Below are 16,798 nucleotides of genomic sequence, written 5' to 3'. Positions count from 1 at the left end.
GAGCCCTGGACTGGATACCATTACCAACGACATGATTAAAAAACTCCCGGTTAAGTCTGTTTTCATCTTCATCAAGCTCTGTAACCTCATACTAGACTGGCAGTATTTCCCACAAACCTGGAAAACAGCTAAAATTGTACCTATTTTAAAGCTAGGAAAACCTGCTGCAAAGCCTGATTCTTACAGACCCGTATAAAAAAAATAACAGGAGGTCTCCTTCATTGATATTGCCAAGGCTTTTGACAGAGTCTGGTTGAATGCTCTCATACACAAATTACACGTTTTGGGATTCCCAGAATACATCATAAACATTACTAATTCCTACCTCACAGGTAGACACTTTGTCGTTCACGTTTCAGGAACAAACTCTACTTCACACCCTATCCTTGCAGGGGTTCCTTAGGGGTCCTTGCTCGGACCAACATATTTTAATATTTACGTGAACGACATTCCCACAACACTTGCTATGTATGCAGATGACACAGCGATCCTAGCACAAAGTGCATTTATTGGTCCAGTTATCCAACGATTACAAAATTAATTGCTGTTGATGTAGATAAAACAAAGGCTGTCCTCTTCACAAGACCAGAATTCGAAGTAACCTGCAATTTTATAATCAAAGTATTCCATGGGCCAAGCAAGTCCTTTATCTTAGTGTGATCCTCAATAATACTCTTACATGGTCCCCACACATCACTTCTATTATCCAGAAGTTCCGAGTTCGTAAAGCACAACTGTATCCCTTAATTGCTCGGAACAGCGTATTATCAATAGACAACAAGTTACGTATTTACAAGTCCATTCTCAGACCATTACTATGTTATGCAAGCCCAGTATGGGCACACACAAGGAAAACAAACAGGCAGAAGCTCCAAGCATGTCAGAACGTGATCTTAAGACAAATAACCAGTGCAGGCTGGTATATCAGAAATAATCAGATACATCAGGAGATAGGTGTAGAGCTACTTAGAACACACTACTACATATTAACAAAACATTTTCACGTCAAGCAAAATATAATTGATAAGTCTAGCATAAAAATCTGTAATTATGACTAATAACTTAGACAATATGGATAGGCCCTTGGCCCAACTAAACACCATGATTATGTAACTTTCTGTTTTTAGTATCATCGGATTGCATGTGCCTTCATTTTTTATGTTTTTTCAAGTATCTTCTGCACCGTGTCTGTATTTATGTTATTTGTAATTGTGCTCACTGTATATATTCCTTACGTCATAAGTGAGTTTTGTATCTATAAATGGATTCAGATATTTGCATTCATACTTACCATGTGTTTATCCCAGCGTCACCAGTTCGCCTGCCTCTGTGCCAATCCTTCTTACAGCTTGACGAATTTCCCATTACTGCCTAAAATGAAAATTAATACTTTAGTAATATTTAATGAAGACAGTAGCATATAATTAATTTATTTATTTATAAGATATTATAAAAAAGAAATAAAAAAATTATCATAACTAGCAACTAATTAAATGCTTAATTGTAAGGTTATCATCCATCAAACTTAGAAGCTACCAATATATTCTACAGGGAGTAGAGCCTAGGCTCAGGCACCCCGGTGTAGCAAGCACCGTTTCACAGAAGAGGTCAGAAGTTGAAGGATCTTTAGATATCGATCTATATGAACCTTTCAGTTCCCTTTAGAAACTAAATCCTCTCTTTCCTAATTTCTGTATTAATCCTCAATGAACTTGATTTCAACACCACTGTTTACTGCAAAACTTTTCTGTTTGTTTTTCTCCTCATGCTAAATCATATCACTCTGCTAGACGTCTTTTTAATCTCATGTATATCGCGCTCTTAAAGTTTGCTTCTCAGAATCGTGGCTTTTAAATGAGCTCAATTATTTAAAATTATTTGCGACTGACAGAGGATTTTGTCAGTTGGCCATTGATAAAGCTTCTAGGAAACTTTCATCGTGCCATCAAAGAAGACACTTCGCTGTTAGAAATACCATTAATAACCTTGACGTCATCCCGTTTCCTCTTTCTATCAGTTACAAAATTGCCCAAATTCTTCAGAAGTTCTACTTTTTGGTCATTCTTTGACCTATTAATAAAATCCATTGCTCGATTCTTAAAAGATTTCATCTCTGGCTTTAATATATTTGGAATTAATAGCACGTCGAGGCAGTGTGGTATGAGATATATCGGCCAAACTAAAACAGCCTTAAAATTTCATGTCAAGATAAACGAATCAGGTGTCTGAAAAGGAGAAATAAATAAATCTTCGAAAGCTAATCATAGCTATTTTGATTTTTTGCGTCTGCAAAAATGATCCATAAAGCCTCTTCAGATGGTGAATTTGAAACTTTTCACAAAATTAATCTGGTTTAGTTAATGATCTTACTTCCATTTCAGCCTCTAAAATTTGTAAAATATTTTTAAAATTCTAATATCTTAATTTTTCATAGTTCACTGATATTTTCCTCAACAAATAATTCTGTAATTCTGCGCACGTGTTCGCTTTGCTTCACCCATTGTTCTTGATTTAAATACGGTCATCTTTCCTCCTTTTTTTTTTTTTTTCTTAGTCCAAAGCGATTTGAATCCCGAAGGACTATTAGTTTCGTTTTGGCATTTTGCGTCGGACGGATAAATGTCGGTTCACTTTCCAAACTATTGCCATAAAATGTTAGAGTCCTGCATTATATTTGAAGAAATTAAATAATGAAAATCTGCGTAAATGTATGTATATTTCTCACATTGTCATAAAATAACGGTACATAGAGTCATCGAATTTTGAATAACGTAATCCTCCAATGAATATAAGCATGTGGAAGACCAAATTTGAAATTTGAAATTTGTTTTATGATCGATTTCCTATTTTTTAAAACTTTGACGAATTTTTGATTAACAAACTCAAGGATTTCAAAGCGAGCAATGGCAACGTTGTGCAGAAAAAACATTTTTATCTCCAGCGCGTGAGTCTCTGTATCGGAAATTCTAAAGATATGCTCGTTTTAAAACTATTTTGCGATATTGCTGTTGCACTGGATCTTATGGTTTAAGTGCGAGGAACATGATATTTAATAAAGAAAGGTAACACACAAAATGTTAAAAAACGCCCCTTTGGACGTAATTTAAAATCTGAAACATTTTAGATTTTTTTTTTTTGGGGGGGGGAAGAATTTTTTTTGTCCTAATGAAGAAAGATCTGTGACTGATCGTCCTGAAAATCGATAGAGTTTTAATTAAAAATTTACGCTAAAATAAGGTTGCTGTTTTGCCTAATTTTAAACTACCGTGAAAATTCAAATAATTTGTACGAATGTAATAATTTAATTGTTGATGATGGAGACCTATAGCGATGTAGTATTAGTGACAGCCGGTGGAATAGTGTTTTATTGTTGAAAAAACAGTTTCTTGGAAGAAGCTATTATTTTTAGGAAAGACAGAGGAAATAAGAAACGAAAAATGGAGGGTTGCGGAACTACTGCAAATTAAAATTAGAATTTTAGCTTATCTATTTTTTTCCTACACATGTGTGTTTAATTATATTATATATGAAAACGAGGGAAAAATGTGTTAATTATATTTTATATTTGTTGTTAAAATGTGAATAATTTTAACGAATCAGTTGCAGGGGTGTTATTGCAATCTTTCACTTTGAAATAGTTTAGGTAAAATTTATAATTGTGTTTTCATTTAATTTTTTTTATATGCAAGTCAAAAAAGTATTGAAACGAAATTAGAAATTTCTTTTGGAAATAGGTTTCGGAGATACATGATTTATTAAATCATTAATTTTATGTGATAAAGTTGTGGCTAAATTTATTGCGGAAGCCGGAATGTTTTTGTTCAGTATCCATAGATTTCGATATTTCTAATTTACAGAGTATATTATTTTTCTTATTCTCGACCAGTGTTGAGTTAATATAGAATTTACGAAATTGGAATGAGGTATATGTGATTTAAAAAGTAATATGCACTTTAAAATAAACTGTCATAAAATAAACAATTTTGATATCCCATTAGCATTTTTCTTCCCCCCTGTCCATAACAAGTACATAAAGATTACAGATACAAAATATTTTAAAATCCTAGTTTAGAGGTTGTGTCTTTGTTTATCTTTTCTTTTCAATCTTAAAACTGCAATTGCTGTTACGGGCCGTTCGTTAAAACTAGCAAGAATTAAATGAATCTTTAAATTTCGTTTCCGAAATACTTTTCTTAGGAATGTATCATACAGAGATGGTTATCTGCAACGCGTATAGTTTTACTTGGCTTCGACGATACAGTTGCCGGATGTGTGATTTACATAACCCGAGGCCCAAAATAACACATCAGTCCCCGCGACGTGTTCCTTGTTGGCATCAGCGGCAAAGCTGTGTGTCAGTGCACTATTTGCGTAACTGGAAGAGAAAACTTCTGTGGGAAATTTGGTAACCGTGTTTAGTTATAGCTGTGTAATTAGAAAAAGTAAGCAAAAATTAAGAAATTTTCATTTAGAAAGTTTCTGTAAGAAATCGTAACATCTGTTGTTTTCATGGTTTATGTTTATACGAAAGCTCTCGTAATCTAAGTTAGATATAAAAATAATAGCACTTCTGAATAAAAATTATGATCTTTTTTAAAAAAAATATTAGTATATGTGTGGACAAGATTTGGGTTATGGCAAAGCACTTGAGGGTTATATGCCTAAGGCTAAGGACGCAGTTGGGTAAAATATGATTGCATTTGCAATTACTTTTTTGGGGGGAGGCGTAATTCAATTAGATCATACAATTACTTTGTAATATTGCAGTGTAATTGCAATTATATGTAATTTAATTTCAATTATAATGTAACTGAATTCCGGTTAAATTTTAATTATAATTACAGTGTAATTGTAATTACTTTTGACAACATAGCTATGAACTCTGGCGGGAATCTCGCTTGAAGATTCACGGTTTTCTATCATAATCTCCCTCTTCCCTGGTAGATCTTCGAATCTCCCGGTTTTTAATTTTTAACTTTTGTTCAGGAAAACGTTTCCCAGAAATAAAGGAAATTTATTGAAATAATGAAACTTAAATTGCCTAAATTCCATTCTCCCATTCAAAGTGATTTTCAGCATAATTTCTTTTATTAAATTGTATTTGATCTGAATTCTGTTGGCTATATTATAGACATTTATAGAACGTTTTATGAAGGTATAAGGTATTTTCTCCCTCCTTCCAGCGTGCCTTCGTGGCGTAACAGTAACACAGTCGGCGTGTATTCTAGAGGTCCAGATTCGAGTCCCGATGAGGCCATTGCACATTTAAAGCAAAGTTTTGGTGCAAAGCATTTTAAAACGACATTTTGATTCTTCGGCTGTAATAGTAAGCTGGAATTGGGGGCAAGAAACTTCACCTTGATGAACTCAAATTCCTGCAATAAGTCGCCTTTGAGGTCTTGAGGTTGAACAGGTGCATTATCCACAAGCAGCAAGATTGTGATTGGCAGATTCTGTCATAAAGTACATCTTTACTGCAGGATAGAAGACCTTATTGATCCAGTCACCGAACACAATACCCAAGCTTTGTTACTGGACCTTCGCATAACTGGCTTCTCTGCGTTTTACATTTCTCGGAGTGATACTCAAGCAGAGACCTGATTTTAAAATATCCATTTGGTTAGTACACAGCAAGAAGGTCTTTCGTGGGCTTGTGATCGGAAATTGCATTCTCTTTAATGTAGGTCCTGTATGGCATCTTTTCCCCAAAGATCCCCCGAGTTACCTCAGTTAAAAACTTGCTGAAGCATGAAAAACTGAAAACTTGGAAACCATGAGCTTCTAAAACTCAGCAGTGAAACTCTCAACTGCTCTAACGTCGTAACTCGCAGGCTGTTCATGCTTCGCAATATTATGATTGCCATTTCTCCTTTAAAAATTGCCAAACCATCTCCTACCTACCTTGAAACCTTCTTCGTTTTCTGTCTATGTATCTGGAAGTTTGTTTATGATATCGAGGTACAAGACTCAAAGCTTTTTCTCAAATAAAGTTTTCAGTCTTATTATTGCCTGCTAGTTGCTTCTCGTTTATGCAGACAAGAAGCAACTTTTGTCATTCAGAGTATTTACCTTTGAAGTCTCAGAACATTTACCTTTGATATTGTCATGATTCCGTTTACTGTAGCTAGCCTCCTTGTTACTTTTTTGTCTAATATTATGCAAATCTAGGACGTACCGTTCGTATAAATTCGTGCGATGTAGGTTACTGGCATATCTCTTTCGTGCTTCTCATTGTCTTAACTTGCACCATAATCATTTCCTTCTTGTCACTTGTTTCGTTTTTTTAATCGTTTTCTTCTTAGGGGCCGTTGTAATAACTAAAGAAAAATCATTACACATGAATGTACAAATGAGATTTATGCACTTAAACTCGGTCACAATTTCATCATGTTGACAATGTGAGTGAGGCATACTGGCTGAGACAGTGTGTGAAAAATGATTATCTACAATCCTGGAATAAGGGAGATAGAAAAAAGCCATTACACATAGCAAAAACCATGAAACCTCTCATGCAGCCGACCCGTTCGTCGGAATGTAAACTCGAGTCGAACGACCAATGGTCCACCAGCCTTCTTGTTGTCAGTTAACATCTGAGTTGATCGTTCAGTTACTTGGAAGCAGTTCCAAAATACTCAATAACTTTGTAATCCCGCCAAGTCTTTCTGATGCAATTTAGTTTTTTTATATGATATGTGCTGATTCATCATGGTTGGACCATTATCTTTGTAATTAATGTTATTGTAGACGATCCATTTTGCATCTCTAGTGATAATTCATTTCAAAACAGAATCGATTTCATTACGTTTGAAATGTCTATCCCAAACATTGATTCGTTGTGTTATGTGAATTTCTTTCAATTCATGCGAAATTCAAATATCGAGCTTCTTAATTAGTTCAAGACATCTTATGTGATTTTTCAGTTGTTGTGTGTGATACATTTAACCCTTTTACATTCTCTCGCACAGTTATATGACGGTTCGATTCAATTATGGCTTTAGTTTCATCATTGTTAACTTCAGAAATTCGGCCAGATGTTCAAGTGGAAATTCTCCAAAATGAATTTTTTTAAACCAATTCTGACACATACGTTCTGTTAAGCAATCAACACCATAAATTTCACATATGTCTCTGTCAGCCTCAGCCGCTTTCTTACCTTTATGAAAATAAAAAATAAATAAAATATGGCGAAAATGTTTATTTTTTGTACCCCCTGTTAAAATTGATCTTAAACTTGCAGTTGTGAGCAAAAATATACAGAATTTGTTTCTATAGCAACCTAAAAGTGTCAGCTGCCAAATCTCAAAAGAAATAAAATTATAAGATTGACAGAAGAATAACAAAAAGGAACTTAACGCTATCTATTTTTACAAGCCGAAATTACTTTCCTACCAGTTCAAAACCAACCAATCTTACACATTGTTCTAATTTGAGTCACTGTCGTTGACAATAGTTCAAGTTGGTTAAAATACAATTAAAAAATAAATAAATAACGCTCATTTATTAGTGAACTTGAAGTAATATGTGATTTATGGAAAAAATGTATGAATATGACTAACATCTGTTTTTGTTTGAATACTCTTTTTTAGTTTGTTATGCCTAGCCATTAGAAAGGAAAAATAAGTTAATTTTCATTCGTTTTTGTTTGATATGAGTAAACAGTCATGTTATATAGAAATTATAGAGCAGTGTGTTTTAAGAAGTACTATCACTTCGTTATCATTTAGTTATTTTACATTGAAGGTTAATCATTTACTTATTTTACATTGAACTTTCTCCGACTGACAAACAGGAGTTTGCGGAGGTGTTATGGGTCGTTGTTGCTATGACAACTTCATCTTGAGAATTTGTGGCAAATGGTACCACCGTTTGCAGTCGATGGCGCTTAATGCTTGAATAGAGAGAGGGTTTATGTAGGTGTTCTTAGCATTAACTCCGGAAAAAACATAGCATTGAATTAAAAGAAGGGGAAATGATGGTGGATGATTAAGAATGTACCTTGTTTTCCCTTCCCCCCAATCCTCGTCTTGTGAAACAATAATTTTGTTTAGCAAATATTAAAAATATTTTCTGTCTTTCTTTGTTTATCATTTATTGCTGTGGAAAAGAAAATTTTTGTTTCTAAAATAATAAATTACACTATGATAATTTCTAAACTATAAATGGTCTTCCAAATTTCCTAATTGTGAGTTATTAAAAAAAGGGAGAACGTTTTATATCTGTAAATAAAGTTAATTCTGCGGTGAAAATTTTGTAAGGCTCTTTTCAGTTGGATGTATTGATAATTCATCGGAAAAATTCTAAAAATCGGTAATATAGCAAGAAAACTTTCTTGTTTACAGTATTTAAAGGGTCTCCGAGTATAAATAGTGATATATCATGAAGTTTTTGTGAAATATGCATAATCTGAAATACTCGTAGATTCAAAGTACTTTTATTTAATTCAGTCAACCTAAAAATATCACGAAGTATATTAATATTTTTCCATATGTGCACCATCAACAGCACGACGTTCGTAGCTATAACCAGTTTCGTCCCGTACTCTAACAACAACATCTGGTATAAAGCTCGAAATTGCTTGTGTGATTCTTTTCTTGAGATAGCCAAAATTGTAAATTGTTATGTTTTTCATTGTAAAATTCATTTTTGACTAAGCCTCAGAGGAAAACTCTCGTGGGATAGAATTAGATTTTCATGTGTGCGGTTTATTGGTGAAGTCCACATCTGGGAATTTATCGTCCTGGAATTCATCGACGATTTAACTTCTCTCGCACAATGCTGTGCGTGTGATTCGCAAAATTGGGAGATACTTCTTAATCTTGTTAAAAGATTTTAGGCATCTTCCATTTTCATTTATGAGAACAGATCTATAGCAGCATTTCTCAAACTGTGGTCTACAGACCACAAGTGATCTTCGAAGCCTGCCCATTTGCAAAAATGCGATTTCCTAAATTTGCAAAAATGTCGTATTATTGTAAAAATTATTTATAAACGAAATTGAAAAGACACTGACATACCGTTCAGATGCATTCTCGAAATTAAATGAATTAAATCACTGTCTACACTGTCTTTGACTGTTCTTAGTGCCCACGAGAAAATAAAAGGGTTTAAGAGGAAACTTGGTTTGTGAGTGCGTTATGTAAAAAAAGAAATGTTTCGCTACTTCCAACCTTTGTTAGTAGAAAATGATATTTAAAAAAATTATGCATTGAAATATGTTTGTATCTCGAAATTCTGAGATTCCAGTTAGAAATTTAATTTCGAAGCTGTAAATGTTCTTGGTTTCCTTCCATTGCGATACTAAAATAACAAACTGGCATTAATTGAAAGCGAAAAGTTAATTGAACTGTCGAATGACACTGGACTTAAAATGAAATTCAAAGAGGAACTATAATTAATTTCTGGACCTCATTATCTCTGAAAAATGGAATAATAAACTGTACAATGGTGCTTAAAGTTATAATTCAATGCCCAGGGGCGATACCCAGAGTCTCAAAACGACATTTTGCGTCGGTTCATTATAAATGTTCGTTTCACTTTTCAAATTGTTGCCACCAAAAATTACAGCCCTGTATTTATTATATTTAAAAAAATTAAATAATGAAGAATTTGCATAAATGCTTGCACTTTCCTCGCATTTAAAAAAAACGGTACCTAGAGCCATCAAATTTTGAATAACGTAGTCCTCAACCCGAGTATGGGCACCTGGAAACCCGAATTTGAAATTTGTTTTATTGTCTATTCCATATTTTGTGAAACTTTAATGAATTTTTCATTAACAAATTCAACGATTTCAAAGCCAGCTATGGCAATACTCTACGGGGGGGGCGAATTATCTTCTTGGCGTGAGACTGTCTAGCAGAGAGGCTAAAGATATGCTGTTTTTAAATATTTTTAGTCCAAAGGGACTGCAGCCCAAATGTTACTCGAACGTGGATGTGTATATAGAAGAGGGGGGAAAACTCCTTTGTGCATAATATAAAATTTGAAAGCTTTCAGTTCTATTGTTATTATTATTTTATAACAAATTAATACTTAAATGAAGGTGATTAGGCCCATTATTATTGGAAGAGAGCAGTACTTTTTTTTAACCTTGTTGACTAAAAATATTTTAAAAGTACATGAACAATCATTGTCTGAAAACAAATGTGTTTCTAGTCGTGTAGCTAATTATTTAAGAAAGAAACTCGGGCGTGATGAAACGGAGATAAATTAAAAGACTGTATGTATCTTTTATTATTATTATTATTTATATATTTGTTTCGAGAATCTGTCATCTAAGGGCCGCGAAATAGCATTTTGGCATTTTTAAAAATCGCAAAATACTGCTGTATCACGTATCGTTGATTTATATTTTATGCATATATTTATGCATGTTTATATATTGCTTACCTACAGTATTCTAGTGTATAAAGTTTTTACTATAATATAGTCTTATATGAGCATATTTTTTATATTGTTTAAAAAAAAATCTAAAGAATTCGAGGTTGACAAACCTTTCTTTTAAAAACATTTATCTTTCAATTTACATTTGCTTAACAAACTGAGCGATTAAAATTAAATAAATGCATTCGTTATAATATTTATTTTTTATGTTTTAATATATATATATATATATATATGATTAATAAAATTATTTCAAAAGAATATAGTAAAGTTAAATTAAATTTAAATAATTCTCTTGCGCCATTGCTGCAAGGAATGAAATTTGAATTTAACAAACATCCTCTATTCGTAAAAAGCAAATTTATGAATTTAAATCAATGGAGCTTGTTTGCATGCGGTTTGTAGAAGCATTGTAATTAATAAAAATGCTTTGAATGCCAGAAGTTACGTATTTCGGTGCACAATAATTGTTTGTTTATTCCGTTTTACGTTTGGATGGTATCATTGCTTTTGAATTAATGCCCTCAGAGGTAATTACTGCATCTGACATGCTGGGGTTGCGCGAAATAACAAAGCTATGCATAAAAGAGTTACTTTTGTTTCTACCAATTACTCAGTAACTCATAAAAATAACCACATATTTGTGTGATTATTTTAGTTATGCTCTGAAGATTATGTAAAACTGCAAATTTCAGTTGTAATTCATAGTAAACGGATATGCGACTTGACTCTTCCAAAGAAATCAGAGTATTAGGACATTTGTAGCCTCAGTTACTAAATTATTGGGGATATCGAAAGGTACTGCACCGAACGTCATGATAGCATATTAATAATCTCAGAAAAATATCTTCGAAACGTTTGTGAGAAGAAGCGGCTGTTGAAGCCGCAAAAAAAAAAAAAAAAAAAAAGAAAAAAAGAAAAGGTAACTACCAGGCTTAATATGCATATACAAGAAACTAGTTTCGACACCTACATTATAAAGGAAATTATGAAGCAGAATAGTCCCAGCACAGCCACTATCTCTAAGCCTCTTATTTCGCAAATAAATGCAAATATAGAGACTACAATTGTGTCAGGAACATAAAACGTGTGAAGCTATTCAATGAAAACGAGTATTCTATTCATGTAAGACTACCTTCGCATTGTTTCCAACCTAAGGACAGATTTATGTTCAGAGAATGCCAGCAGAAACTTGCTGTTAAAAAAATATTCCAGACTGTCTGCTTCTTGCAGTAAAGCATAGTGATGGTTCAGTTATGCTTTAGGGCCGTTATATCATGGTTTGCAGCAACTCCATGCATCACCTAATAAAAAAGAAAGAATATCTTTGATCATACAATTATTTTAAGCGACCATGCCCATTCAAAGCGCATACATTGTTTCCTACGACTAAATCTGTCATTCAAGTTAACGCTTCCATTCATCAAAGGCACACTGTTCAGTCATAATTTAAAGACTCGGTCCTTGCCGCCTAGACATGAAAGTGGTTAGTGACTCTTCTGACTGCCTTACCGAAGGGGCCTAGCACGATTTCCGGAGAAGGTATGGATGTAAATTGTCTGTCCCTTTAGCATATAGCACCACTGAGCAGGCTTCCGACCTAAGATTATCTAAAAGATTACCAAGCGGAGGAGGCAGTGGTGGCTCATCTATTAGGTGCCTCCATAAGAAAGTGATCAGCGCTTTCGACCTTAATAGAACCGACCTATAATGGCTAGTGCCCGCCATTGGGGGGGAAAGCAATAATAATTTAATAGTTTAAAGAATGTGAATATAATGTTGCGCATCTTCTGTGGCCTGCATAACATGATATTTAAATATCATTGAAACACTGCGGTCTATGCTGAAAAACAGAGTGAGATCCAGTTCTTTCTTCCGGCATCTTTCAGAGAAATAGAGCAGTTTCTGAAGTTAGAATGGTATAAGATGCCTATCACCACTACTTGAAATTTGTATGCCTTCTTATACTATATTAGGTACACAATTCTTAATATTTTTAGGTGTTTTCATTATTTTATACTTCCCCCATATATCAAATGATAAAACTTATTAAAATGGATTTCTGTGCATGTAAATGTTGACTTGTGTCGAATGGAAAGAGAATGACAGCGCGCTTTTACTCTGTATCAGATAAAAGAATGTCTGGAACAACAAAAGGAAAATATGAAGAATCAAGATGGTAGAATGGAATATTTCACTTAGCCGCCATCAGTCGGCGAAGAAAGATGAAATGAATGAAAATAGACCAGCAATGTGAAAAAAAGTTGGATCAGTGAGGTAGTAGGTACTTCAAATAATTAACAAAATGTTAGGTTAGAATATCCGAAGGATATTTGTGTTTTGCTCTAAGAAAAGGTGAGCATCGCAAAGAGCTGATACAGCTGTTTACATATGTAAATGTTAGAGATGTTTTCATTTTATTTACTTTCGGTGTCTTCGATACATTTCCATTCAACGATTACACTCGGGACTATCAATAAAATTCTATCTGAAGATCATTTTTGAGTTTCGATCCAAATTTTTCAATAACCATTTTTGATTAGGTTTCATTTCTTACAGGACTGCATAAGCATCTTTGTGTTTTTCCCCATGTTTAGCGTGAATATGAACCATTTCCGTTAGAAACCCCTCCATGAAAGTGCCCTTTCCTTTAGACAGAGCGCCTTAGTGTGCTTTGCTGTAATATAGTGTATCCAGTAATCACAACTTAAAAGTGTTAAACTGTAATCTGAAATTTTTGAATTGCGGTTCCTGTTGAAGTCTTGTTGCCTTTTTTTAAAAGTTTTTCTGATGTTCACATGTGTTCCATATGTGATAGTATGAGTATGGAACCGTAATATATAACAATTTCAGTATGAACATTATGAGTATTTTTCTTTTTAATTAATTAATTTAAGAGGAAATTATGAAATAAAGCTCGCGCATCTTCATATATTTTACACGTACTGTGCCGCATTCTGCGGTTTTTGCTTGCGGTTCGGTAATGTTTTGTGGTCTGTCTGAGAGGAATGTTTTGCTAATAACAGGGTACTGAAACTTATATTTTACAATTATTTTATTAATTGTAGTTATTACATTTTGACTAATAGTCTAGATACAATTTTTATTTTGAAAAGTAGTTGTTCTTTACAAGTTCGCTGGTATTTAAAAAGGTCTCTCAGTTATTTGATTGAATGTCACAGTTTCTGATATATTTTTATTATTATCATTACAGAGTAGTAATTTTTCTTTTTCAGGTGTCATTCCTAGAGATCCTAATCTAGTCTATCCTTCGACTGCAGCTCCGCCGACTTCGCCGTCGCAGCTTTACGCCTTCCTTTTGCAGCGAAATATTAGGTAAGAATCTTGACTGGACTCTTGCATCTGTTTCCTGCGATTTGTTAATCAAGTCCATTATCTAAATGATAATTTAAAAATTCGTTTGTATCTTATTCTCACCGGATTTCGTAGTAATTTTAATTCCTAATTTAAGCCTTAAAATCTTGAGAAGTTTCCGCAAAAATTACCAGTTTTCAAATTATAACATTAATATTCTTAAATCATTATAATAGTAAGCACCTGATCTCAATTTAAAAAAAAATTAAAGTAAAAAAAAAAAAAAAAAAAAAAAAAAAAAAAAAAAAACTGAAAGGACTCTGTTTTGTGCTCTGACTGAGCCCGCAATGCAACTTTTTGGGGTCTTTTATAAATTTATTATTAATCATCACTTTCTTCGCATTTACGCCACATAAAATTCAACAGCAAATTTATAATATTTATAAACACAGCATATCTTTAGAACTCCTGACAGAGTGTTAAGGTCTGCCTTACAATATTTTACATTCTCTCTATTATTACTTTAAAGTTGGCGATTTGTGGACAACATTTTTTTATTTGTGTCAGCATGCATTTTTTTTTTTTTTTTTTTTTTTTTTTTTTATATTCGCTATATTATTTCTTTAAAAACAATGCATGGCGATAATATTCGGTGGCAATACCCTTTTATTTGTTTTCTCCTACATTCTTTTATTATATTCTCTATATTATTTCTTTAAAATTTTTAGATCTAAAGTGGTAGTGTCCATTTGTAAATTTCGATATTTGCTTCACTTGTCTAACGGCTAACTTCTTATTTCTTGACAAATTAGCTACTGTGTTAAACAAGATATTCATTTACAACCGACATTATATTTTTTACATTGCAAGTTTTTTAATTCTCAAGATCATTAAAGTAGAACCTAAATCAAAATAAAATTGCTGATTTATTCAGTTGTAATATTTTATCCAATTTAAAATATTTCATAATATTATCATTTCAGTGAATATAATATTGTTGATCCTTATTAGTCTTGAAGCGTTTATACTTGTATTATCAAAGGAAAGAGAATGGAGGTCACATACGCACATTGTACGTTTGTCAAACTAAATTTAGCTGTGATCAGCTTAATGTAGAACAATTAATTATGTCACATATCAAATAAAAGAATGAAGAATTGTTCATCTCGCCAACACATATGCTCGAAAATGATATGGTGAATCCTTATTAAAATACATTAATTATCCAACAATGTCTGTGCTTGAACCAGATTTAACTGAGATCGGCAACTGTCAGTTCTTATCTGGAATTCATAGAACGAATCCAGCATATTACAAACAAATGATCTACTTTTTTATCTCTGAGTACACGTCTTTCTTTATTATTTTTGTTTTCTTAAATTATTAAATTGAAGACTTCAATTGTAATCATTTTCTGGATTACGCAATGAGCATTGCAAGTTGTTACTTACAAGCTTTAAACAGGTTGGAATTTTTATGTAATATTTGCAATTGTGCGTGATTGACACAAGGAATACTCGAGAAACATGTAAATGAAGTAATTATAACAATTTTAATGTCATAAAAAATTAATATTATAAGAATATAATTGGGAATTCATTACATTATAAATACGAGGGGTGTTTAGATGTAAATAGGAATTTTTTAACTTTATCGAATTGCAATGAAACAACTTGCATAGTGTGCTTCTATTTAGTCATCTACCACTTCAGTGCACTTGTTCCAGCGGCCAGAAAATTTCTTAATTCCAGAAGAATAAAAATCTTTTGACTGCATGTTCAACTATTTCTGCACAGTGTCAGTAACCTGCTCATTAGATTAGATTTTCTTTTTTAAAAATTTTGTAAATGAATCGAAGGAATGAAAATCTATGATGTTAAATCTGGACTATGTGGATGGGTGAGGCATGACTTCCCATTTTTATTGTTTAACTGTAACTTATCTTCTTTCTTTGTGACCAGGCCTAAAAAGGCGAGGAACCCGCATGGCGCTCCCTTTGTTAAATTTAAGGCGATTTGTAACTAATGTTTCCACATTACCAATTTTATGTTCGTTAGCAGTTTCTCTCACACTGGTTTTCCGATGGAACCGAATTAGTGCATCAGCGATAGTCAGGTTGTCTTCATTAGTTGAGATTCTGTCGACGGTTGATAATACTTAAAAAGAAAAGACACTCTTCGCGAAACGGACTCGAGGAATTCTGAACAGGAATGATTTCTTCGAGAGTTATAAATCTAATTATGATTCGTTACGCAAAGTTTTTGTGAATTTCCTGCTCTGACTGTTGACTGCAACCAATAGAGATGATGAAAAGAGAACTAGCACTACTTTACCAAGTTTTACCATATATGTAAATATCCTGAATGAATCCTGATTACGTTGAACTCTTTACAGAAAATGAGTAAAATAAGTAGCTGCACCACATATCGCAATTAAAAATATTGTAAATATAAGAGATTTTCTATTGCTCCAGCTTGAAGGATAACTGCAACTGGTCTTATGTCTTATACAAACATCACTCATCCGAACAGTCAAGTTACCCAAATAGTTGGGCGAACAAGTGGCTGAATGGAAATACGGCTGAAGTACATCAGTCGACAACGGAGCGGGGGGGAACTAAGGTTAAATCCTACTCAATCGGCTGACAGCGTGGGTGCGTGATCCATACAGCCAGCCTGTTCAAAGTATATAGGGTAATTCAAAAGTATGTGGCAAAAATGTAGAGGGGACAGAATTTTCAATGAAATGTGTGTGTGCGAAAATGGCGCTTTGAGGTGATACAGGGTGCTTTTGAACGGTAGATAAAAGCGTTCTGCTGGCATAAATCCTCATTACCCGTGCGTTTTAAAACTGTACGAACGCGAAGCTTCTCGACCAGCATACGCATATGTAGCCATTATATTTAAGGAGGTGCTCGGGAATCGTTCTCTGTTTCTCCTGTGCAATCACTATCAGATAAGACTAATATTCAAAAGAAAAACAGGCGTAATGTTCTTATTAAAGATGTTCGTATCTTTTTCTGAATAATTATCATTTGGATTAAAAAATAAATGCAGTTTTATGAAACTCAGTATTAGCGTAGATACTGCGGTTTAGATCG

The 16,798-nt window shown here is 33.3% G+C and overlaps 1 protein-coding gene across 2 annotated transcripts in view; it reads left to right on the top strand.

The window, feature by feature from the left end:
- LOC118192660 (uncharacterized) overlaps nucleotides 1–16,798 on the top strand; it is a 229,533-nt gene that overhangs the window by 106,830 nt on the left and 105,905 nt on the right. For both annotated transcript variants that reach the window (XM_035363663.2, XM_035363664.2), the window contains one exon: nucleotides 13,620–13,719. In XM_035363663.2, the coding sequence (XP_035219554.1) occupies nucleotides 13,620–13,719 (100 nt within the window). The remainder of the gene's footprint in view (nucleotides 1–13,619; nucleotides 13,720–16,798) is intronic.

This window comes from Stegodyphus dumicola, chromosome 1, assembly GCF_044657685.1.
Source record: "Stegodyphus dumicola isolate Sdum_Otavi_A_Nest chromosome 1, ASM4465768v1".
NCBI lineage: Eukaryota > Metazoa > Arthropoda > Arachnida > Araneae > Eresidae > Stegodyphus > Stegodyphus dumicola.
Note: the sequence above shows the minus strand (reverse complement) of the source record. Positions and strands in the feature narration are given on the sequence as shown.